General features: G+C 55.7%; 1 protein-coding gene across 2 annotated transcripts in view; it reads left to right on the top strand.

Moving 5' to 3' along the window:
• Positions 1-25425, top strand: part of FBLN2 (fibulin 2) — an 83764-nt gene extending 58339 nt beyond the window's left edge. For both annotated transcript variants that reach the window (XM_011950660.1, XM_011950661.1), the window contains exons 5-18: positions 1685-1865; positions 5400-5609; positions 6216-6329; positions 7049-7150; positions 9097-9237; positions 13626-13760; positions 14963-15100; positions 16031-16174; positions 16290-16418; positions 16936-17061; positions 17800-17916; positions 18430-18558; positions 23554-23677; positions 24655-25425. In XM_011950660.1, the coding sequence (XP_011806050.1) occupies positions 1685-1865; positions 5400-5609; positions 6216-6329; positions 7049-7150; positions 9097-9237; positions 13626-13760; positions 14963-15100; positions 16031-16174; positions 16290-16418; positions 16936-17061; positions 17800-17916; positions 18430-18558; positions 23554-23677; positions 24655-25012 (2148 nt within the window). In that variant the 3' untranslated portion in view covers positions 25013-25425. The remainder of the gene's footprint in view (positions 1-1684; positions 1866-5399; positions 5610-6215; positions 6330-7048; positions 7151-9096; positions 9238-13625; positions 13761-14962; positions 15101-16030; positions 16175-16289; positions 16419-16935; positions 17062-17799; positions 17917-18429; positions 18559-23553; positions 23678-24654) is intronic.
• Positions 25426-25722: the final 297 nt, after the last annotated feature.

Genomic DNA, 25722 nt, shown 5'->3' on the forward strand with positions numbered 1-25722 from the left:
CTCCCAAAGTGCTGGGATTACAGGCATAAGCCACTGTGCCCGGCCAGTTCTCTTTTCCGAGCCTCAGCTTTTCTATCTGTAAAATGAGGATAATAATCCATGTCTTTTTGGGTGGTTGTGGGGATCAGAGATAATGCAAACTAAGTGTTAAGTATGTGATGGGCCTTCATTAGCGGGTAGTGTTCAACACTGAGAGATGCAAGAATAGAGTATCGGTTAGGTGTTGCTGGGTAACATACATTCCAAAACATAGTGGCCTGTTGCTGGCTTAATGCATGAATTTGTGGTCGGCTGAGTACTTTTGCTGACCTTAGCCATGCTCAGCTGATCCTGGGGGCGGGGGTAGCTGCTTGCTTATGTGGCTGCTGTCAGCTGACAGCTCCACTGGAGCTAGATGACCTAGGATGGCCTCAGCTGGGATGACTTGTCTCTGTTCCCTGCAGTGTCTCAACCCCCAGCAGGCTAGCATGGGCCTATTCAGTTAGTGGATGTGCAGAGTTACAAGAAAATAAATAGAAGCATTCAAGGTCTTTTGAGGCCTAGGCTAAGAACTGGCACACCATCACGTTTATCTCATTCTATTGGCCAAAGCAAGACAGAAGGCGCAACCAAGAGGTTGGGAAATACACACTTTCTTTTAATAGAAGCAGCTGCACTATCACATTGCAAAGACAGTGAACACAGAAAAGAGTGAATAATTGGTGCTGTTATTGCAACCAGTATACCACTGTATTTTAAAATAAATAAAACCAATTTATTTTTGAAGGAAAGCAGCCTGGGCTGGGGTAGATCTACATCTTTAGGAACCTAGTCTTCTATTTTTATGTTTAATTAGCTTTAACTTGTAGTTTCCATCTTCAGGGTTACTTCATGGCCCAAGTTGGCTGCTAAAGCTCCAACCATCACATATGTGCTCCAAGAAGGAGAAGAGGAGGAGCAAAAGCTATGTACTTGATTCAAGTAGAGTCATCCCCAGTTTAAAGCCCTCCTGAAGGCTCTGCCGAGTGCATCTATCTATAACTGCAAAGACCCCTGGGAAATGCCATCTTTTAACTGACTTGAGTAGTATTGGGGTTTGCTAGTAAACATAAGGGGATAATGAGTGTGGCTGGGGGGTTAGTTTAGTTCCTTCCACAAAAGGCCGTTTATTTGTTATCTGTTTCAAAAGACTTATGTTAGTCCTACCCTGTGCCAGAATTGGGAAATAGAGGCAGAAGACCTCTCTGCCCTGGGAGAGTGCATAGTTTGGCAGAGGAGATAAGAAAATGGTGAATTCAGCCAGGCATGGTGGCTCACGCCTGTAATCGCAGCCCTTTGGGAGGCTGAGGTGGGCGGATCACGAGGTCAGGAGATCGAGACCATCCTGGCTAACACGGTGAAACCCCATCTCTACTAAAAAATACAAAAAATTAGCTGGGCGCGGTGGCGGGCGCCTGTTGTCCCAGCTACATGGGAGGCTGAGGCAGGAGAATGGTGTGAACCCGGGAGGTGGAGCTTGCAGTGAGCCGAGATGGTGCCACTGCACTCCAGCCTGGGCGACAGAACGAGACTCCGTCTCAAATTTAAAAAAAAAAAAGGCAAGAAAAGAAAATGGTGAATTCACCTCCATTTATCAGTCCTTCCCCTGAGCCTAGCTCCAGGTGGGGGCCAGGGATTGGGCAGTGATAACTGTCTCTCCTTGCAGCAATGCTGTGACTGCTGTGGGCTGGGCCTCCGCGTGCGGGCTGAGGGCCAGTTATGTGAGTCCAATCCCAACCTGGGCTATCCGTGCAATCATGTCATGCTTTCCTGCTGTGAGGGTGAAGAGCCTCTCATAGTACCTGAGGTCCGCCGACCTCCAGAGCCCGCGGCTGCACCACGGAGAGGTGAGTGCTGCCCTTCCCTGGCTGTGGCATATGGGGTGAAGGCTGGGTGACCTCTGGCCTTCTGTGGGGACCCTGGGTCCATCATCGCCTGTGGCTTGAGACACAAGCTCTGCTCTAAACAGAGTTCTGAGGATGGTGATTTCATTGTTTTCTGTGGATTACCCACTCCACCCACCTAACCACCAACTACCGCCCATCACCCTTTCACTGTCCACTCACCACCTTCCCCTCTCTTTGTCTATACATCTTCCTCCCTATCTATTTTGTCTGTACATCTTCCTCCCTATCCACTTACCAGTCTGCTCTTTTTCCATCCATTGCACTTATCTCCCACCCATCCTCCCATCCTTTTGTCCATCTCTCCATCCATTCGTTCATTCACTCCCTCAATCATCCTGTATCCCATCATCTGCCCATCCATCCATCCATCCATCAATGCATCCATCCATCCACCCACCCACCCAACCAATTATCCATCCATCCATCCATCCACCCACCTACCCACCCATCCACCCGTCCATCTATCCATCCATCCATTCATCCATGTGTCTATCTACTGATTCATTATCCACTCATCCGTTCTGTCTGTTTATCCATCCATCCATCCATCCATCCATCCTGCCATCCATCCATTTTTCCATCTACCTACCCATCCATTCATTCATTTATCCATCCATCTGTCTGTCCATCTGTCTGATCATCTATTCACCTATCTATCCATTCATCCATCTACCCACCCACCCATATGTCCATTTATCCATCTGCTTATCCACCCATCCATCCATCCATCCTTATTGTCCTTGGTGTCACCCCCTTCTTCTTCCTTTCTTGTACTGTGGCCACTGTTCCAGCTGCAATGTCCAGTCCCTGTCCCCTAGCCAGGGCTGTCTCCTGGACCCATGACCATTAGCCTTCTCTGTGCCTGGTAGGTCTGCAGGAGCCTGATGAGGATACCCCAGTGAGTCAGCAGATGTCCTTTATGTACATGGGCCTTGGTGGCTGGGGGGCTGGCGCCATGAGATTCCTGGCAGGCCTGCTTTATGGGTATCCACATGTTCAGCCTCAACTGCTTAGGGACCAGATGTCCAGGTGGGTTCTAGAACCACTAGCCCAGTTTTTTCGCTGTTCCTATGGACCATCATCTGGGTCCCCTGTGGATTTGTGCTGGGCACTTCATGGAGTGAGAATTAAAGCCACAGATGAGATCCTCGTATCAAGATTAAACTCTTGGCCTCTGGAGTCAGGCAGACTTGGTTGGAATCCCAGTTCCTTTGTTTACCTGGGGCAAGTCACACAGAAGGAAGGCTCTTTCTCAGAGCCTTCATTGTGGCATCTATTAAATGGTGTTGTATTCTTTACCTTGCTCAGTGCAAGGATGAATGATAGGATGCCTGTCAAGGGCTTTTGGCAGTGCCTAGCGACGCAGTCAGCATTGCCACTACTGTTGCTGTTACTGTTGCCATGCTTCAGTAGCTCAGAGGGGGAAGATGAGGCCCAGAGAAAGGCAGGATCTTGCCCCAGGCACATGCCGGGTCTTTGGCACAGCCAGGACTGGACACCTTGGCTCTAATGACTCTCACTTTTGCCCCAGGCTTTCTGCTGCCCAGAGTTTTATCTAGACCCAGTCAGCCTTGGCTTCAGTCAACCCAGATCTCTGTCACTTTAATGCAAGATGGCAGAAGTCTGTGCATAGGGATTAAGATGCCTGCTGTCCACAGGTGCCAGGGCCCAGGAGATCATACAGGAAGAGCTCATATCCTGTGAGGTACAGGTGGGAGAACAGATACCTGGATCTCCCATCAGGGTGAGGCAGGGGCAAGTGCATGGGGGTTGACCAGGCCCGGCCTGGGCAGATCAACCAAAACAGATGAAGCCAGTCCGATGTGGGTACAGAGAGTAAGTTGAGTCCAAGGAAATGCTACTTGCCGAGATTGGCTCTAAGGGGCTGGTTGAGTACTGGTGTGAAGGCCAGGTTAGCACCCAGAAGAGTCTGGCTGAAGGTAGAATTTGGGAGGAAGTCTGGCTTCAAAAGTCAAAGGGCGGGTGGGTGGAAGGGAGGTGGGCAACAGAGTCAGGCATGATCCAGGCCAGAGATCAATGCTCCCTCCTCCTGTGAAGAAGGTGCTGGTGAGGGTGAGCTGAACCTGAATCCTGGAGGTGCTGTCTCGCCTGTGGTGTGCTAGGAGGAGTCCTGGGCCCGGGTCTGTCCGCCGCCTGCCTGCAGTGCTGAGTCTCTGCAGGGCCAGACCGCCAGCCATCATGGCCCTGTCTCGAGGCACCGGCTGGAACTGATTGGGCCTCAGCTTAATGTAAACACCCTCCATATGAAACACGTTCCTCAGACGTGACTTCATGCAGCTACTCTCTATGTGGGCTCCACTGTCTGGATTGGGTGGGACGGGCGGAGGCCCTGGGCTGGCACAGAGCTTAGAGGGGCTGTAGGCCTCTCCCTGAAGTCCTAGCTGCATGCTTTCCCCACAGCTGTTAAACAAAGAACTTCCCAAGGAAGCTCAGCCCCAGGAGCCTTCTCTTCCACTCTCACCTGTTCCCCAGCACAACCCTGGGAGATGGGTTTATCCCAGAATCTGGAGGCACAGAGAGGCCTAGTGCTGCCCAAGTTGACCCAGCTAGTGAGGGCCCAGGTCAATGGTCACATCTGATCCAGTGGAGCCCAGATTTGGAGCTCTTTCTGCTGCTGAGGAAGGTCCTCCCTGATGTCACTGAGGTTAGGGGTCTGAATCTATTATAACACTTTAGTGAGAGCTTCCTTGTGGCTCTGACCCTGTCCTATTGTAGGGGACTCAGTGATGAAGACTTGGACCTGGCTCTGATGGGTTCATTCTTACTATTTGAGGTCTGTTCATTCATTTGCTCGTCCGTCCATCCATCCATCCGTCTGTCCATCCATCCATCCTCCCATCTGTCCACCCACCTACCAATCCATCCATCCATTTGTCTGTCTGTCCACCTGTCCATCTACCCATCCACTCATCCACTCATTCATCTACCCATCGCTCCATTCAGCCACACACCCATTCACCCATTCACTCATGTATCCGTCCACCTACCCATCCTTCCATTCACTCATGTATCCATCCACCTACCCATCCTTCCATTCACTCATCCACCCACCCATCCACTCACCCATCCATCTATCCATGTACTCATCCATTCATCTACCCATGTACTCATCCATTCATCTACCCATCCATCTATCCATCCACCTACCCATCCATCCATTCAGCCATACACCCATTCATCTATCCACCCATGTATCCATCTATCCACCCATCCTTCCATCTACCCATCCATCTATCCATCTATCCTCCTTCATTCATCCACCCATCCAGTCACCACCCATCCATCCATCCATCCATCCACCCACCCACCCATCCATCCTGCTTCATCTATCCTTGCTGTCTGCCGGGCACACAGAGGCCTTGTGAGGACCTGCACTAATTTCCCAAAGCTGGTGGTCTCAGCCACCTACTCTGACCAAGCTGGCTCTGTCTTGAGTTCTAACTCCTGTCCTAGTTTCAGAGGCAGAGATGGCGGGCCGAGAGGCCCTGTCACTGGGCACAGAGGCCGAGCTGCCTAACAGCCTGCCGGGTGATGACCAGGATGAGTGCCTTCTCCTCCCGGGAGAGCTGTGCCAGCACCTTTGCATCAATACTGTGGGCTCTTACCACTGTGCCTGCTTTCCTGGCTTCTCACTACAGGATGATGGCCGCACTTGCCGCCCAGGTAAGGGCCCTGATGGCCAGGGCAGGGGCTGTGGGCAGGGCTGATCTTGCCAGGGGAGTGTGGCATTTCTGAGGTGCACACTGTGGGGTCCTTCACCTCCTTCTACCCCATACGTTGGAACCCACAGAAGCCTGAGGCCTCCAGTGATGGGAGATTTGTGAGGCAGGGAAAATAGAAGCTTCCTTCCTGGAGCTCCATCTGCAGGGACCTGGCCCCAGCACCTTGTCCTTTATTTGAGTGCAGGGACAGGCTCTTACCAAAACCCAGCTATCTCCCCAACGCTGGGCCCGTGGTGATCCAGAGGGATTTCTTCCCAGCCAGTGGTCCTAGAATTGATTGTTGGTTTTTAATCTAGACACTCTTTTCCCTTTCCCCCCTCTCTTCTTCCTTGCCTCCTTTCCTTCCACCCCCTCTGCCCCCAGTAGCTGAGACTGATCTTTCCCAAGGTATATGCACACTCCAAACCTCATTTTCCTCTCCTGTGAAATGGGGTGGGGGATTAAACGTCAGTGCTCTGCGTGAGAAGGGCAGGTGCCTGGAAGTGCCTGAGGCCTGGCTGAAGACCTGAGACCTCCCCCAACCCCCTCTCTGCTCTACCCATGATAGAGGGTCACCCTCCACAGCCAGAAGCCCCACGGGAGCCTGCACTGAAGTCCGAATTTTCCCAGGTGGCCTCTAACACCATCCCGCTGCCACTGCCGCAGCCGAACACCTGCAAAGGTAAGCAGTGGGGGTGCTGTCTCCAGGACAGGACCCAGGGTCCAGGGAGTGGGTCTGGGCTGCTTGCAGGTGATGAGCTCTCTGGTGCTGGATATGTGCAAGATGGCCCCTCCAAAGGGTGTGCTTCTGTTTTGGGATGATGGGCTTACCTGGGACTGAGTGAGGAGCTGAGGAAGTCACTGAGGAGATGTGATGTGGGGGGCAGCCTAGGGCCTGGTGTGTGACCCCAAACAAGCCAGTTAGCTGCTTTTTGTCTCCATTCTTACAACCTTGAGGTAGTCATATCCTGGTTTGCCCACCTGTTGTGGAGACTGTGTTCAGCGATGCCTAGAAAGCCCTCTTCTTTATTGTTCTTCTCCTCATTCCCTTCCCCCACTTTTTCCCCTGCCTCCTTCCTTTCTCTTCCTCCTTCTCTCTTCTCCTCCATCTCCTCACTGTTCTTGCTGTCACTCAAGGCATGGGCTGGGATCTGAGTGGTGGGGGAGGTAGACCAAGAACATCGTCCCCGACGCCAGATGGCGTTGGAGCAGACTTAATGGATGAACCTATGAAAAGGATCAGGAGTGGGGTTCTTTGTCTCCCAGCCTCCTTGCCTCCCTGCCTCCCAGAGGCGTTGTTTCTGTGTCTCACTAGTAGGTTAGAGCCAGGGATGGGGAATGAACCAGTGTGGGCCAAGGCCAGGGCCTGGTGGTCTCTGATTTCTGTGTGGTTTTCTTCAGACAACGGACCCTGCAAGCAGGTGTGCAGCACTGTTGGGGGCTCAGCCATGTGTTCCTGTTTTCCTGGCTATGCCATCATGGCAGATGGCGTGTCCTGTGAAGGTGAGTGCCTTGGGGTGCCCTCCTACCTGTGCAAACCTGAGTTGGCCTGTGATAGGGGCCTCCAGGTAGGCGTGGCTGGTACCTAAAACCTGCTGAGTTTGTGCGGGAAAAGTCTTGGCTGCTATGATGAGCACCCCCAGTGGAGCAGGTTAAACAGTCACTCCCTCTCACTGTATGTGCGGTGTGTACATGCACTCCAGGCTGGGCTGCAGCGGGCTGCAGAGGAACAGGGCCCGGGCTCCTCCCATGGTGTTGCTCCACATTTCCTGGAGCAATGTTTCTCCCGCGGAGTGTGCACCTGAGTCTCTGGAGGCCTGGGTCAAACAGGCGGGCCTGAGATTCTGCTGAATCCTCAGAGATTGAGTCAATAGGTCTGGGTGGGTGGGCCTGAGAATTTGTGCTTCTAGCGAGGTGATATGGGTGCTGCTGGTCTGTGGACACTACCTCCACTCTCCTCGCCCTGGAGGGTTGCCCTGGTCTGTGCAGCCATGACCAGGCCTGGGTGGAGAGGGGGAAGGGGAAGCAATGCCAGTTGTTTTAAGGGCAGCCGGAAGTATCCCCGATGGGGAGTGGGAGGGACGCTGGACAGCAGGAATGCCTGGCTGAATCTGTTCCCAAATGAAGGACATTGGTGATGATTAGCTCTCCAAGGAACACATTCCTTCCACCCCCGTGACCCTGCCTAGGTCTGGATCTTGTCTCTGTGGGGCCTCTGTGGGTCAGGACCCCCCACTGTAAAATGAGGCCACTGGATCCAGCACCTGCTGGGTTGGTTCCCACAGTGAATGGCATCTGAAGAACCAAGCTGAGAGGTCTCAAGACTTCACCTCCTGCCTGGGGGCAGGACAGAAATGGAGTATGCAGAGTCTAGGAAGTATGGCAGTTCTGGCTCAGAAATGAGACCCTGATGGGTGTCTGGGGAGAACAGAGTCAAGTCTGCCTGGGTGAATACCCACATTCCTCTCAGAAGCTGAAAGCCTGTGTCCATCTCCAGCTGAGACTATGTTCTGATGTGGACAAACACTGTCCTGTGAGCCCAGAGAGGAGAGTAGACTTGCCCAGGGTACATGACATGGCAGTGACCGGCAGGCCTTCCTCTCCGATGCTGGGGGCAGCTCTCAGGTCCAGGTGGTGCTGGGTTCTCTGGGCCCTGCTCCCCGTCTCCCAGGGCCCTGAAGATGTAAGGGCTGCATCTGTCCTGGGGCAGGCCTCCTTTGGGCCCAGCCCTGTGAGGCCCCTCTGCCTGTGCTGGTCATGCAGCCTGGCCCATGTCTGCACATCCCCAGGACCCTCTCCCTCCTCTGGGGGCCCTGGCAGTGAAAGCCAGGGTCCAGGCCACAGGTTGCAACGGGCATTCAGAGGGGCACCTGCCCTGTGGAGGAGCGCTGCTCAACTCTGCTGCATTGGAAAGAATCAAGTGAGTTCCAAACATGTTGAGTACAAGAATGTTTAAAACACTTCCAGATTTCAAGTTTCTCTTGAAACTTTGTGAAATCTGCATACAAGGGGTCCACACCCCCGTCCCCTTTTGGATGGAGCACAGACACTCAGTGTCCTGGAACCCCTGCGGGCCCTTCCCTGGTTTATGTTTCTGGCCTGGTCTAAGTACTGGACTTTGCAAGCTCTCAGTGGCATGGTTCTCTTGGCGCCTGTGGATGTGGGAAGCGTTGAGTGCGTACGGGAGGCAGCCTTTGGTCCTGTCCCCACTGTGACTGTGGGCAGCCACCCACCCTCTCTGAGTCTCACCTTGCCACCGTCCTTACTGGGGCATTGGGGACCAGCTCTGCACACTCAGGCTTGGGCCCAAGGCCCAGCTACACACAGGCAGGGAGGCCCCAGGCAGGCCCCTGCCCCTTGCTGGGTCTCATTCTCCTGTCACTGATGCTCCGTGGCAGCCCATGCCCCTCTAACAGTCCTTCTGTTTTTCCTCCTGCGGCTGCCACTAGACCGAGACGAGTGCCTGATGGGTGCTCACGATTGTAGCCGGCGACAGTTCTGTGTGAACACCCTGGGATCCTTCTACTGTGTCAACCACACAGTGCTCTGTGCGGATGGCTATATCCTCAATGCGCACAGGAAGTGCGTGGGTAAGCCAGGGCCCCACCTGCCGCCCGCCGTCACAGCTCTCCGCTCTGCTCCACGCCAAACCTGTCACACTGTGGCCACATGCCAAAGGGCCTGCCCTTTGCATGTGAGCTCTCAGCACAGCCGGCACCGCAGTGCTCCATGTCATGCCCTTGTGTCCTGGCGTCTTGTCCCGCTTGGCTGCCAGCTCCAGCTGGAGGCTGCTTTCCCCAGGGACGTGTCTATGTGTCAGGGAACTGGATGTGTTGGCCTAGTGGATCATGGACCCCACCTGGGCTGCAGGAAAATGAGGGGGTCAGACATGCTGGGAGAAGGATAGCATGTGTGGGGTCTGGAGGCAGGAGGCCTGGGCTCCAAGCAGGACCCCCAGAAGCTCTGTGGCCTTGGATGAATGACTTGTCTTCCCCCAGCCGTGGTTTTCTCATCTGTAATAAGGAGGCTGTTGATCCTCTTTTGACGATTGTGTGACATGTGCGGGGTAGCACAGAGCCCGGGCACCGTGAGCATGCTACAACAGCTACATGCCTTCCCCAGGGTCCTCCGCAGAGGCTGGTGGACAGAGGCTGGGGTCCAGCAGAGCCCCCCTTGCACACCAGCTTGGCATTACTTTGCTATGTGACCTCGAGCAGCAGAGCTCTCCTCTGAGCCTCCCTTTCCTCCCCTCTGACCGTGGGGCCAGAGGACTGGGTGCAGGCTCATAACCGGCATCTGGCCTGCACATCGCCTGGGTCGGTGCTCAGTGATGCCTCTTTCTTCCCCTCTCTTAGGCCCCATGTGGGCCAGGCGCCAGGGCTCTGGGAGTGCTCTGTGCATACGTCTGCAGCCTCTGGTATTTTCGCAGAGGACTGTAAGCCCTTGTCCTCCTCCAGTTTGTGGTCCCAAACGAAGATAGACCCAAAGTAGCTGGGACTCAGGGCAGGCTGTGGTAAATGCCATCACAGAGACACCCGCAGAGGGCGAGGTCATTCCAGCTGGTGGCATCGGGTTAGCATTTGGAAATCAGGAAGGGTATGCGGGGTGGAAGGAACAGCTCGAATAAAGGTGTGGAAGTAAGATCAGAACATAGTGCGTTTAGAGCATGTGACCAGAGCCCCATTTGTCTTCTCTGTGCTTGGGGACCATGTCCAGCCTGGACATATCCCCTTCCTTCCTCGCCTTTCACCGCTGGGCACATGAGCCCATGGTGCTAGGCTGAACGCCTGCTACAGACATGTTTGCCCTAGGCCTCTAGCTGTCGGCACAACATGCACCTCCTGACCCTGCTTGCCAGCAGCCAGCCAGCTCCTCCTGTCTGTGTTGGGTCCATGTGTGTGCGTCTGGGAAGGCGGATCCCACCAGGGCCCATGAGCACCCCTCCCATGATGCTCTGCCCTCTCGCGATGCCTGAGTACGCAGGCTCCTCTGGCTGCCTGGAGATAAGACCTCACGCTAAAAGGGATCCCCAGGCAGCTGCAAAGTGGGTTCTGGGAATGAAAGAGCAAGGGCACATTCCATTCAGCAAAATTTATGAGCTCACACGCATTCCTTTATTTCTTTCCCTCCTTGTTCATCCTGTACAAACCCGTCAGCGCCTGTTCTTCATCCTTCCATGCCCCTCGCACACGTGTTCATCCCGTCGTGTTAGCACCTGCGGCGCATTCTTTCCGTCATTTGTACGTCCACAAATGTCCACTGGGCTCTCCTGCAGTTCATTTGTTTGCTCTGCACTTGTTTATTAACCCAGGCAGGTGAGATGGGAGGCTCATGCTAGGATCAAGAGTGTGGCCTCTGCAGCCAGCCTGCCTGCCTATGCTGAAATCCTAGCTCTTTCAATTTCTGATATAAAGCCTTAAAACAGTTGGTTAAACTGAGCCTGTTTCTTCATCTGTGAATGAGATAACAGCACCTACCTCAAAGTGTCATTGTGGGGATTAAATGAATTAGTCCATTTAAAGAATTTGCTAGTCTTGTGACAGCTTTGTTATAATTCAACCAATGTTACACTGAGGCAACCTGCAGAGGTAGTAAACTCCCCATCACTGGAGGTATGTAAATCAAAGTGGGACAGTATTGGGTGTGACCTGTGCCAGGGACTCCCCTGTGTTTACCATTTGCCTTTTGTGGTCTGTACTTTGAAGACTGTCTTGGGCACAGGGATAAGTGTTTCAGGTGGGCTGGGCTGCAAGAAGATGTGAGGGAGGCAGCCCCCAGCTCTGAGCCCCCCATGAAGTGGTGCTGCAGCAGTACCTGAATGATGGGGCAAGGGTACAGCTCTGGGCCGGGCGCTCTGACTTCCGTTCTTGATCTGCCACATGGCTGTCCGTGTGACTCTGGTCCAGTCACAGTACTACTGGGAGGCTGATTTCTTCCTCTGAGAAATGGGGCTTGCAGAACGATGTCCTCTAAACCACCTGACCCTGGTGAGCCTCCGCCCATGGTGCTGCTGTTTATTACCATAATTCCTCCAGGCTGTGGGAGGCTCCTTGGGTTATGGGCATTTCTGGGGTCCTGGGAATGGTCTCCTTCTGTAAGTCCAGCCTATAAATCAGAAGTCTTTATCTTGCCCAACCAAGCCTTCCTTGGAAACCACTGGCCCAGAACTGTCCCTTTCCCTCCTCCCCATTCCCAGCCATCCCCAGGTCTGCCTGGTCTGACACTGTTTGGTTCACCTGTGAGTTTGGGAGGGTCTCTTTCCCCAGGGCCTTGGCCTCCACCTCTCCACCTAGTCCCCTAGTCATGCTTCTAGACTCAACTCGAATGTCACCACTCCTGAGAAGTGGCTCTGATGGTCCAGACCACAGTGGGTAGTTCTCTGGCCGGAGCCCCCAAGCCTCCACCTGCCTGTCCTTGAGGGCCAGGGCTGGGGCCGACACACCCGCTTGGTCACAGGAGCCTAGCTCAGAGTTATGTGTGTGGAATGGGTAGATAAGGAGAGGACTAGTGCACCTGACTGCCGCCACAAAGGGGAGCACCAGGAGAGAGTAAATGGGTCCGCCCTCCACACTGGCTTAGCGCTGGCCTTGGGGCAGTTTCTGAGTTGGTGGCCTCTGTGGCCCCTGGGCAGTTTCTGAGTTGGTGGCCTCTGTGGCCACTGTGGCCCTGTGGTGGTTTCTGAGTTGGTGGCCTCTGTGGCCCTGGGGCGGTTTCTGAGTTGGTGGCTTCTGTGGCTTGGGGGTGGTTTCTGAGTTGGTGGCCTCTGTGGCCCGGGGGCAGTTTCCGAGCCTCTGTGGCCTGGGGACAGTTTCTGAGCCTCTGTGGCTCCCCACCTCCCTTATGCGTCCTCTCTCTCCTTCATTGGCTTCTCCTCTCCCCAACTACGTATCCCTGGAATCTCCCAGGAGCTGGTCCTTGGCCTTCTCTCCGTGTGCTTCTCTTCCCTGGGTGGCCTCAGCCATCTGACCATTCTCAAGTTAGTATTCCCACTCAGACCCCTTGTGTGAACTCCAAGGCATGTCCTTGGCTGCCTCTTCACCCTCAAACTCTCACGGCCAGCAGGGTTCCCACCTTCCCCCGCAGCCTACACCTCATAGCCCGCCCTCACTGCCACCTGTTGAGCTGCTTGGCCAGAAGCTCTGGGCCCCTCCTCCCACCTCACTTTTATCTCATCCGTCAGTGGGTTTTGTTGGTTCCAGCTTCACAATACTTCAGAATCCAGCTGCTTCTCCCAGCCCATAAAACGTAGTCCGAGCCACTGAATCTCCTGCCTGGATTCTCACCCCTATTCTCCAGCCCCTGCCAGGGATCCCTGCTCCAAATAAATCAGACCACTCTCTCTTCTGCTTGGAACTCTCTGTGGCTCCCACCGTTCCTCCTGCTCCCCCTTTTTCTCCCTTCTCTGCCCTGCAGCACACCCACCTCCTAGCGGGCCCTTGAACCTGCACAGCTGGCTTCCTTCTCAGGGCCTTCACGTCCCTGACCCATCTGCCTGGTCTGTCTGCATGGCCCAGTCTGTCATCTTGTATCATCTTTGCTCCGATGTCTTCTTTTCTGAGAATCTATCCCTGACCCACCCCCCAGCAATGCCCCCCACTGTACCTGGGCACTCCCTGTCTCCTGTGTCCTGCTCTGTTTTGTCCATAGCACTCAGCACCACCTCCATTTATGTTTGTTTATGTATTTATTGTGTCCTTTCCCCTTGAGTGTCTGCCCCGTAAGGGCAGGGATTTCTGTCTTGGTCACTGATGTACACCCAGTGCCAAGAACAGTGCTTAGTGCATAGCAGGCGCTCAATAAATCTTTGTTGAATGAAGGGATGTTTGGGTGCCGAGACATCAGCCACATCTCTGAATGGTGAGCAACTTGAGGGCGGGACCTGGAGCTCTCTCCCTCCTGGTGGCCCAAGGTCTGCTGGCTGCACTCAGCCACTGTCCTAGGGACTCTGCAGCTTCTGACAGCCTCGCTCTCCCTGCAGACATCAACGAGTGTGTGACAGACCTGCACACGTGCAGCCGGGGCGAGCACTGTGTGAACACGCTGGGCTCTTTCCACTGTTACAAGGCACTCACCTGCGAACCAGGCTATGCCCTCAAGGATGGCGAGTGTGAAGGTGAGAAGGGCCCAGAAGGACCAACTGGAGGCCCTGCCCAATGGCCAGCTTTGCCCCACCCCTCCCTGGCCCCACCCGTGTCCTGCCCTGGCCACGCTCAGGCCTGGCCGTGCCCCTCTCCATCCCCTCCTTTCTAGCAGGCTCCCCTTAGTTGGGTTTCCTGCTGGTGGGAAGACCCCACGATGGTGGTGTTTGGGGCAGAGATGGGAGTCTGAGGCAGGGTGAGGGCAGGCTAGGTCCACCTGGCTTTGCTCCTGCCTGCTGATGTCTGGGTGCCAGTTATGGCCCTTGCTGTGGCCTGGTTTGTGCATTGAGGTAGAGCCCACAGAGGGTTCACTCCGTCCCTTTCACTGGAAAATTCCAGCCTTCTAAGCAGAGGGAGGGGTTTCATCCAACCCTTTCAACAAGTACTTCCTGAGCTGTTCTTACGTGCCTGCCAGGTCCTGGGTACCAGGGATCCAGGGTGGGGTGCTGTGGCCCTTCTCTGACCTCGTGGTGGGGGCAGTGGAGTCCACATAGGCAAATGGAGATGGCAGAGTGACTGGGGGCGGGGGCCCCTGTAAGTGGTGGGTCCAGGGAGGCCCCCCGGAAGAGGTGATGTTGGAGTTGAGACCTGAATGAGAAGCTTCAGGCAGAGGGGGCAGCATGCCAAGGCCTTTTGGGTATGGGGAAGAAGCACTCTTGGCATGTTCCAGAAACAGAAAGTCTCCAGAGTTGAAGCCTTGCTGCCTGTGCTACCTCCCTAAAGTGTGAACACATGACCTTACCTTACAGATTTAGGCACACGGTGGGGACATCCCCACTTCTGCCCCCTGCAAATGTGGGACAGTGGCTAACAGAGCAGGCTTGGGAGCCAGTCCCCCAGGTTCTGGTCCTGGTGCAGTGCTCCCCAGTGGTAGAGCCTTGTCTGTGCCTCAGCTTTCCTGTTTGTAAGATGGGGCTTGTCATGACATCTACTTCTTTGGGCTGAGAGTGCCCAGAACAATGGTGGGACCAAGGAGAAGTACAGTAAACATGGTTATGTTGCTATTACTCCTGGGACAAAGGCCATGCCAGCAACAATGTGGTTCTGCCAGCTTCCCGGAGAGATCTTTGTAGCCATCAGGGTCATGGGTCTGTGGGCAGAGATATGTGGGCAGGGCTGCTGGGTGTAAAGGCAGGACCTGTCCCCCAACCCTTGACACCCAGCCTCTCCGCTGCAGACGTGGATGAGTGTGCGATGGGCACGCACACCTGCCAGGCGGGCTTCTTGTGCCAGAACACTCAGGGTTCCTTCTACTGCCAGGCCCGGCAGCGCTGCATGGATGGCTTCCTGCAGGATCCTGAAGGGAACTGTGTGGGTGAGTGGGGGCTGCAGCGCTGGGGATCACCAGCCTAGGGCTCTACTGGAGGCATTGCGGGGGCTTTGAGGGCTTTAGAGACCAGGGAGGCCTGGCTTGCTGCTCCATTCCTCTCCCAGCCCCCTTGTCCCTACCTGTGAATGGGCATGTCAAGTGTTCAACCCTGGGGGCACCACTGCCCCCAAAGTGTAGCTGCTCCTATTACCTTGAGCTGTTGGCTGAGTTATTATTCAGCGGCCTCTGTGAAGCTATCTGTGGGGTTGGACTGGATGTGAATGAGTATCCAGTTTTTTTAACCAGTCAGCAGTGGCTATGTGATAGATCATGACCTGGCACATACGTCTACACACATCCAGGAAGAACTGGAACACAAATGTCCCCACACAGTACCGCGTGTGACACCCACTGAAATTTCCCATTTTTGGAGAATGCTAGTGAGACCTCCTAGAATGATTCCGTGCTGCACTCGAGGGTTGAGACTTACAGTTTTACAGATGCCAGCCTAGTCCCCAAGTGGGTCTGAGATTCTACCTGCTCTGCGCCCCCCAACAACTCCTTCCCTAAAAGGGGTTGCTAACTTAGTCTCTGTGCCTCTAAAACGTCTTGTTAATGTGCTGTACTTCCCCGGCACCTAGACCCCTGGCGCGTGGTTGGTGTAGTTATCCTAGCACTCAACCTCGATCCCGCCCTGCCTCCAGCTGCTCTGTTGGGCAGATGTGAGAGGGCATAGGGCCAGCCATCAGGAGCTTGGGTTCTGGGAGGTGTATCCCTTGGGTAGTGGGGCACAGAGGTGGGACAGTCTGGCCCTGCAGCTCTGACCAGGGCTGGTCTGGAGCCTAGGACTGACTCCTCCCAGTGTGGCCCTGGGAGGGGCAAGGGCCTGGGAGGACGCCATGCCAGGCTCCCTCTCACCTACACCTGCCTCTGCAGACATCAATGAGTGCACGTCACTGTCCGAGCCATGCCGGCCAGGCTTCAGCTGCATCAACACAGTGGGCTCCTACACGTGCCAGAGGAACCCGCTGATCTGCGGGCGTGGCTACCACGCCAGCGATGATGGGGCCAAGTGTGTGGGTAAGGCCAGCCGCCCCCACCCTGCCAGCCAGCCCGGCCTATCCGCTTCCCCACCCGTGGGAGGTGTGTGTGGAGGGAGCTCCAGAACTCAAGGTACCCTGCTCGCCCCCCACAGACGTGAACGAGTGTGAGACGGGTGTGCACCGCTGCGGTGAGGGCCAGGTGTGCCACAACCTCCCCGGCTCCTACCGCTGTGACTGCAAAGCGGGCTTTCAGCGGGACGCCTTCGGCCGGGGCTGCATCGGTAGGTAGGCTGGTGGCCAGGACCCGTGGGGAACACCTGGCTGGGCCCCTGCCCTCTGTTCACTCCACCTCCCCATGCCCAGCACCTCCACTGCCTGAGTGGGGCCCACCTGCTGGAGCCCACAAGGCTGCCTTCCAGCTAGCCCCATCCTCCTGCTGGGCCTGCCAGGGCCTGGCTCTGGCCCCTGCCCCCACCTTCTCAGTCCCTCCTGTCTCATCCTTGTGGCTCTGCCCCTCTTACTCTGGTCTTTCTGCTTCCCTCAGTCTCTGTCACCATCTCTTCTTGTCTCTTGCCTTGCCTGTGTCTGTCCCTCTGGCCTCTTCCTCTCGCCTTCCTCCGACACCCTTGCTGTCTCCTCGCCACCTGGTCTCTTTGCCTCTCTCTGCCTGTCCTGGCCTCTCCCTGTCTTTCCTTCTGGGTCCCTCTCCTACTTAGCCTCCCCTTCAGCCCTGGATGGCCTCTGGGGGAGCTGGCTTCAGGGCCACCCACCCTGTGCCTGCTGCCTGCCCTCCCACAGACGTGAACGAGTGCTGGGCCTCACCAGGCCGCCTGTGCCAGCACACGTGTGAGAATACACTAGGCTCCTACCGCTGTTCCTGTGCCTCTGGGTTCCTGCTAGCAGCGGACGGCAAGCACTGTGAAGGTACGCTGGCCCTCATCTCTGACCCCATGCTGCCTGGTATCCGCAGGGGGCAGACCCACCGTGGAAAACCCAGAGCCTTTCCCGACCCTTCACTCTCACATGTTCACCCACGCTGGCCCCTCCCTCCTCCTCTGTCTGACCCAACCCTCTCTGGCCTCCATGCTCACCTTTCTCCTGTTGTTTTCTGTCCTGAATTCCCCTGCTGAGGTCCTGGGGCCCCAGCTCCCTCAGTCCAGAGAGGCTGGGTCTCTGTGTCGTCTGTACCCACAAATGGGGTATCTGAGGCCTCCAAGGTCCGTGTACCCACCTGTGCGGGATGCACCTGTGGCTGAGGGAAGGGCTGTAACATTATTCCCATATGTGCTCATGGTGCTGTTGGCTCAGCTCAATGGGGACTGATGTGGAGTAAGGCCACCAGGCTGCTCAGTGAGGGGGCGAGGGGCCAAGCTAGAGGGCCGTGGGGTCTCGGCCCCATTTACCTGGCATGATCTTTCCCAGCCCCTCCCCAGGCTGGAGGAAATTCCCTCATTTTCTCCTGGTGAGGTGAGTTGGCTGAGACCCCTGGGAGGCCATGGATCCCTTCCCAGTCACCGGGCCTGGCAGGAAAGCTGGCCCTCACATGGGTCAACCCCAGTCCAGCTCAGGGAGCTCGGTGGGCCTGGCTGTCAGATGGTATTTGGATGGGCTCTCCAAGGCAGACTTGGGCCCTGCTATGACTGCCTGCTGGTGTCCCTGCAGACGTGAACGAGTGTGAGGCCCAGCGCTGCAGCCAGGAGTGTGCCAACATCTATGGCTCCTACCAGTGCTACTGCCGCCAGGGCTACCAGCTGGCTGAGGATGGACACACCTGCACAGGTACCTTTCCCCTGTCCAAGGGCCGCCTTCCAGAGAGGCACTCCTTTTGCTTGTGCCAGGCTCCCCGAGAGTCCCTCCTGGGCCATGTATACAGAAAGGTTTTAGCATCAGATCTGAGTTCAAGCCCCAGCCCTGCAGCTTCCTGGCTGTGTGACCTTGGACAGATTGCCTCTCCACTCTGACCTCAGGCTTCTCCTCTGTAAAATGGGAATAATGGTCCCGACTTCAGGGGGATGAAGAACTAAGTTTACATAGGTGGCCATGACTGGCATCTGATTGTCCCCTCAGCTGGTAGTAGGAGTCAGGGAGCAGCCCTTGGGCATGAGCACTGGAGTGGGAGTCCTGTTTTGCTTCGTGGACTCGGGCAACTCTCTTCTACTCTCTTAGTCCCCTTGTCTTCATTTAAAAAATGGGCTCCTAAGCTCTGTGGCTGTGACAGGGACAGGCTGACTGTCAGTGGCTGGGCTCTATGGGTGGATAAGGTTCACCAGGGGCTGCACCTCTCTCCGACAGACATCGATGAGTGTGCTCAAGGCGCCGGCATCCTCTGCACTTTCCGCTGTCTCAATGTGCCAGGGAGCTACCAGTGTGCATGTCCTGAGCAGGGCTACACCATGACGGCCAACGGGAGGTCCTGCAAGGGTGAGCAAGTCCCCCCGCCCCTGCCTCCACCAGGGCCTTGGGCAGGCTCCAAGCAGGCACAGAAAAGCTCACAGAGCTTGCATGCACTTGGAGCCCCCATACCCGATGGATAAATGTGGGATGGCCAGTGCTACCAGTGGCCATGTTAATTGAGGTAATGCCCGGGATGAAGAAGGTGACAATCTTGCTGCTCAATCCAGCTTAGAATCTTCTAGGCCTGTGCTCAGCTCTGGACTCTGTCCTGAGAGTGGAACAGGGATACTGTGGGGTGGTTTTAAGGAGGCAGGAGGCCTGTCTAGTGAGGAGACTGCAGAAGAGCCACAGGGATCCCAGGCAGTGTCCCGAGTCTCTGCAGTATTATGCAGGGACAAGGAGATAGGCAGGTCTGTGGACCCAGAGGGTAGGGCGAGATCCCGGGGAGTAGGGAAGGGTGTCATGGGGAGGCTTATCCCAGCCCTGGTGCAGAAAGGCACCCTCCTCATCAGAGCTGTGTAGAGCTGGGAGGGGCTGTGCAATGGGAGGGTTCCCCACTCCCCTGCTATTGAGGATATACAAGGGCTGGGCAGTTAGCTGTCGAATTTGCAAGAGAGGGTACTATGTCCCTGGAGAGAGACCATGTTCTCTGGTATTTAATGTTCCTCCTCTGCTAGAGAGTCATAATTCTAAGGTCAGTGCCATTTGCCACCAGATTCTGGGCCTGGCAAGCCACCAGGGCAAGGTGAGGGGCCAGGATGCAGAAGGGGTCATTGCCTCAGGAGAACCAACCACTTAACCCCTCAGCCCCTCGGTCCTTGGCGCCGCAGAGCTCAGACCTCCTCCTGACTTCAGTGGCCAGGTCTTCCCCACACATGGAGCTGAGAACATGGAGTTCCCTGGGGTGTAGCCTTCGGGGTGTGACCAGGGTCCTGGCCCAGCCTTGGGCATCTTCTTGTCCCACAAAAGCAGGTCTTGGTGTTCTGGGGACCAGGGGTCAGAGTTAGCACTCAGAAGGGTTTGGAGTTAGGCCAGCACGGTGCAGGCTGGTGGTTGCTACCTGTCAGTGGATCCTGAGATCGAGTCGGTAGACTTCAGCCAGCTGTCTGTGTTCTCCTTTCTATTAGCATAGAACAGAAAGCAGTATAGGGCAGGGTGGAGTGGCGTGGCATGGGGCAGGTCAGAGTGCATTGTGCCCCTAGGTTCCAGCCCTTAGGTGTGTACGTAGTCCCAATGCACAAGGAGTCCTTTGGGCGGATGCAAACATATCAGAGTCATAAGTTAAATCAGAAGACCATGAGAAGACCCTATAAATCACTGACTGGGAGGCCTGCTGGGCCCACAGAAGCTGGCTTAGGTCTGGCTGGCTGCAAAGCCCTCTTCTTTTTAATGAAAAAAAAGTCGATATGGACTCCATAAAAGGTAAGGATTCTGCTCACCATGTCCTCAGCTTGGTAGGAAATACGACTTTATCCTTCTGGATTGTGATTTCACATGTGACACCAAGGCCCTGTTCCTGGGGGCAGAACACAGGTGTGGCCACTTCAAGGAAGCCCCCTCAGACACTGCAGTGACATTTGCTCTTGGAGGAGTTTCAGGTTGCAAACCTGTCTACACTGAGGACAGACTCCCTGGCTCTTTATTTTCCGACCCACACCGAGCACCTGGGGGGTGCTCGGGATACCTGGATGCCCATATGTGCCTGGCTGGCCACTAGAGAGGGCTTCCCGGGACCTGGCATATGCCCATCGTGGGTGCACCTGACCCCAACGCTTCTCTCTTGCCTGGGCTTGCCCGCCACCCCGTCTCTGCATCCTCTTCTTGGGGTGGCTGCCCCTCTGCCCCAACGGCTTGCTCTGTGTTGAAGAACTGGCAAGGCCAGGTCCCCTCTGCAGGCTCCCACTGTGCCATCAGCCCCCACCAGGAGATCGGGGCAAGGTAGAGCCCCACACCTGCACATCTGCCACCCTCGCTTCCTCTCCAGACCTTCCTTCTGGAGAAGCCTTCTGACTCACATGGTAGGCGAGGGCACAGTGGGGGCTGCCTGTTCCCCGGCCTCGTCCATTTCCCAGGTCACTCCATGTAGCCACTTTTGCAGCTCCTGACCTTCAGAGCTAAGAGGCTGTCCTTTTGTCGTGTTCTGGCTTGGGCCAAACTCTGAGGTCTCTCGGCTCAAACAGGGTGGGGGAGGCTGGCTTGGGGGAAAGAACGTGCTGGATAATGTCTCTGTTAGCCTTTAGCCCCTCTCCAATAGTTTAAAAAAAAAAAAAAAAAGGACAGGAAAATCTGAAGGAATTTAGACTCAGCCTTCTACCCTGGAATGCACACTCCATGAAGGTAGGGCCCTGTCTGTCTGGCTCACCAGCATCTAGAGCAAATGCCCAGCACATAGTAGGTGCTCACTGGACATTTGACCCCATGACTGAGCTGAGAGGGAACCACTGCTCGTGTTTGCATGCATTTCCCTCCAGTCTTTCCCAAAGCAGATATAAACACACACACACACACACACACACACACACACACACACACACACACTTGTATGACATATCAGTTGAGGCCATGCTGAAAGTCACCCTGCGTCCTGCTTGTTTCTGTGTAGTAAGAGCCCTTCTCTGCATGCCACTCGATGGGCCAGGCCAGCTTTGAGCAGTGCCCTCAGTCTTGACCCTGAGCTGTTGTGGGCTTCTGGGCCTCAGGTCCTTCAGAAGCCCTTGGAAACCTCTCTCCCGGGGCTGCATTTTGTAGGACTCCCCTGTTTCGTCCTTTTTGCTCTGTCTCCCACTTTTGCACATCTGAGTTGCGACTGACCTGCGGCTGACCCTGGCTGTCTCTGATGAGGCTGTGATGGCAGCCCTGGATACAGGGCCTAGTCCGGCTCCCACGTTAGCCCACACTCTCCAGGGACCTGGCAGCACCGATGGGCAAGGCCCTGGGGCGTTAGGGAAGACCTGCGACTGACCGCCTCCCGCAAGCTTGGTGAGGCCAGGCCGCAGCCACTCACCCTTCTCCGCCCTTCCCTTCTGGGCGTCTCCATCAGCAGCAGCCCAGAGCCAAAGCAAAAAGCTCCCGCGTCCTTCCTGCCCCACTCACACAAGCTCTGGGGTCACTGAAGCGGGCCACCCGGGGCATAGGCTGAGGAGCAGGAGGAGGCCCTCTCCATGTGGAGTCCGCTAGCGAATAATCAGCAACCCGGGACCACCCCATTGGGCTCTGCCCTGCCTGGCCTCTTGCCATGTTTTCTCCCACTCATCTCTGCACCACCCTGGGGCCCATTTTATGGAGGGAGGGAAGTGAGGCCCAGAGAGGTGAACAGATGATGTGAGCTGACCCCCTACAGGAGAGCCTGGTGGCCAAGAGCCCAGAGTCTGAGGTGGGCCAGAGGTATTGAGTCCTGGCCTTGCCCTGGCAGCTGTGTGACCCTGGGCACATTTGTGGACACCTGCACCTGCCCCGTGGGGTTGACGCAGAGTCCCTCAGGCATCACAGGGATGTCAGGCGGTAAACTCTGGAGGCAGGCTGACTATTGGTGTTATTATTATTCTGTTGTTGTTATTCTTAGGAGTCAGCTTGGCATCATGATTGGATCACAGATTTTGGCATCAGGCATGCCTGGCTTGCTGCCCTGCTCACTGCTGTGTGACCTTGAGCAAGGCTTTGCCCCTCTCTGAGCCTCTACACCCTCCTCTGTCTGAGGAATCCAGTGACCCTCGCTGCACAAGGCTGGTGTGAGGACTGAGTGAGGAGAAATTCGTACATGGTGTCAATATGAAGGACTGGAAAACAAAAACTGAAGCCCCCTGTGACTGCCCCTGGAAGACCCCCTGCCCCTACCTCACCGGACTTCCCTGAGGCCTCCTGAGGCGGCCCTTTCTGGGCTGAGCAGCTCATCCTCAAAGTTTCTCAAGAACCCATTTCTAAGACCTTTTGTCCTCCAGGATGCCTGTGGGTTACACACACACACACACACACACACACACACACAGACACACACACACACAGACACCCCTACCCCACCCCTGCTTCTCTGAGCTTTTGTGAATGGTATCTATTCATATGTCTGTTGACGTTTATATGTGTATGTTTCTTTGTCCCAAATGGGCCCTCTGTGTGTGTGTTTCTGTGCACCCGTGTGGGTGTGCGTGTGCTCACGTGTGTGCTGAGCCTATGTGCCTGTTGGAGTTGCACATGTATGTTTGCTTCTGAACCTACAGGAAGCGTGAGCACATCTGTTGCTCATGTGGGACATTTACTCATAGCTCTGCCTCTCTGAGTCTGAACTTACATCTGTCCAGCAAGATGTACTGAGCGCTGCTCCATGCAGGCAGGCACTCCACTGGGCACTGGGGACACCATGGGAATGAGAAAGACAAACACCCCTGCCCTCCTGGAACCCAGGTTGAGGGGGGATGGTAGAAACATACAAAGCATGCAGTCATACAAAACAGCCTCGGTGTGTTGCAGGGTGTGACGAGCTGTAGGAGGATGATAAAATGGGGTGGGATGGCGGGTGATGGGGCAGGAGGACCACTGTAGAGTGGTCAGGGAGGCCATCCTGGAGGGGGTGACTCAAGATCTGAGAGTTAAAAGATGAGAAGGAGCCAGCAGTAGGAAAAGCTGGGGAAAGCGTTCCGGCAGCAGCAAAGGCCCTGGGGTAGGATAAGGGTCAGGCTATTGGGGCAGCCCAAGGATGTCCAGCAGGACTGTGGCCCCTGTGGAAGAGAAGGGGCTTGGAGAGGCCAGAGAGGCCTTACACTGTGTGGCTGGGCGTCCAGAGGATGGACTTGGGCTTTATTCTGGAGCGTGAGAAGCCTTGGGAGGGCGTGACATGAGGTGATTTACACTTTAGAACAAGGCCCCCTGCTGCAGGTGTCGAGCAGGTGAGATGGGGCATGTGTGTGCAGGGAGGCACGCGGGCTGTTCTCACAGGACATGGGGCCCAGGCCTTTCATGCAGGCTGGGGAGTTTTAGGCTGGGCCCCCCAGCTGTGGGGACCCTGCCATTGCCCCTCTTCTCCCCCAGACCTGGATGAGTGTGCACTGGGTACCCACAACTGTTCCGAGGCTGAGACCTGCCACAACATCCAGGGTAGCTTCCGCTGCCTACGCTTCGAGTGTCCTCCCAACTATGTCCAAGTCTCCAAAACGTGAGTGTCCCCACCCCAGTCCCAGTCCCAGGGAGCCTGTCCTGGTCCTGTACTATCCAGGGGAGAGGCCGAGACATGGGCGCCTGCCTTGACCCCCTTCCTCTCTTCCCAGCCCCTGACTGCTGGGTCTGCGGGCTAGGTGACCAAAACAAATATAAGTACCTTGTAGAGAGTTCAAGGTTGGGAGAAGAAAGGAGAAAAGACACAGAAAACACCAGCCCTCCACCTCATTCACACACATAGTAGTTACTGCTGTGTGACCAGTTATCCCAGCCAACATTTAACACCATAATACAACAGATACTTACTCTTTGTCACACAGTGTCTGAGGGCCAGGAGCCTGGCGGTCTGGCTCAGGGTCTCAGGGGCTGCCTGTCCGGGCTGCAGGGTCCTGCCACCGCTCTGTGGCTCTGGGCAGGAGGCCTCAGCTCCACATCACAGGAGCCCCTCCAGGAGGTTGCTTGTGACATGCCACTCCCCAGCTCAGGGTATCAGGAGTGCGAGCGACAGCCCCTTAACCACCCTTAACCTCAGAACTGACAGACCGCTACTCTGCCACCAGCCACACAGCCCGGCACTTGGGAGGGACCCTGGGAGGGACACTGGGTGCGCTGGGTAGAAGGGAGAAGGGAGGAGGAAAGGAAGGAGAGAGGGAAAAGGAAGGAGAAAGGAAGAATGGGAGGATGGCAGGAGGGAGGAAGAAGGGAGCATGGGGACAGGTAAGAACTATTAATGAGCCTGGCCAGTGCCATGCTGAGCTCACCCATTCCAGTGAGCCTGTGAAGCTTTTATTAACCTCATCTCACAGGCTAGGAAACTGAGACCCAGGGGATGTGAGGGGACTTACCTGAGGCTTCCAGGCCATTAGGGAGAGAGCTGGCCCTTGATCCTGCCGCTGAGCTGTGCCGTCTGTGTTCCTGTCTGGGGCTGGGGGGAGGTGGGCGAGCCATGGGTGACCCGGCCCATCCTCCCTGCAGGAAGTGCGAGCGCACCACGTGCCACGACTTCCTGGAGTGCCAGAACTCACCGGCGCGCATCACACACTACCAGCTCAACTTCCAGACGGGCCTCCTGGTGCCTGCGCATATCTTCCGCATTGGCCCCGCGCCAGCCTTCACGGGAGACACCATCGCCCTGACCATCATCAAGGGCAATGAGGAGGGCTACTTTGGCACGCGCAGGCTCAATGCCTACACGGGCGTGGTCTACCTGCAGCGGGCTGTGCTGGAGCCCCGGGACTTTGCCCTGGACGTGGAGATGAAGCTCTGGCGGCAGGGCTCTGTCACCACTTTCCTGGCCAAGATGCACATCTTCTTCACCACCTTTGCCCTGTGAGGTGCTAGCACTGGCCACCTGCGCGTGCGACGCAGCCCAGGGCTCACACTGCTTGGGAGGGACTGGGTCACTATTGTGGTTTTTACTATAACTTTGTAAATTAACTTAATTTTGCTGACTTGACTCCTGTGGGCTTCTGGACCCCTCCTCTGCCCCGCAGGAGGAAGTTCCATGGCAGGGGGTGCATTCCCACGCAAGCACCAAGTGGAAGCTTGCGGGGTGGGCCGCGGCCATGGTGGGTGCCCTGTGGGTGAGGCTGGGTGATGACCTGAGGACCAGAGACACACGACCACACTGGGGCTCTTGGACTCCTCTGGATGACCCATCCCCAAAGTTGACATTCCATTTCATGTTCCACTGTGATTCTTTTCTTTTTTAAAAAATCATTTTAAAGTTTTTTGTTTAATTATAAAGTAGTACAGAGGAAAACGCCTCTTGGTCCCTTTACTTTTGTAAAGTGTTCAGAGTTTGACAACCTTGTCCAGATGTCACAGGGCTCTATGGCCTGGCCAGCATGTCAGTTCATTGATCAAGACCTTGGTGTCCTTCTCAAATAACGAGCCCCGAACCTGGAGTTCACTTTGGGGTGAGGGCACCCCAGTGTGAGCAGCCACTGACTGGGCCCTTTATTCTGCTTTTACTACTTCAGCTTTCCCTCCTCCTTCCTCCTCCATCCTCCATCCTCCCTCCTCCCCCCTCCCTCCTCCCTC

This window comes from Colobus angolensis, unplaced genomic scaffold (assembly GCF_000951035.1).
Source record: "Colobus angolensis palliatus isolate OR3802 unplaced genomic scaffold, Cang.pa_1.0 Scaffold31, whole genome shotgun sequence".
NCBI classification, from domain to species: domain Eukaryota; kingdom Metazoa; phylum Chordata; class Mammalia; order Primates; family Cercopithecidae; genus Colobus; species Colobus angolensis.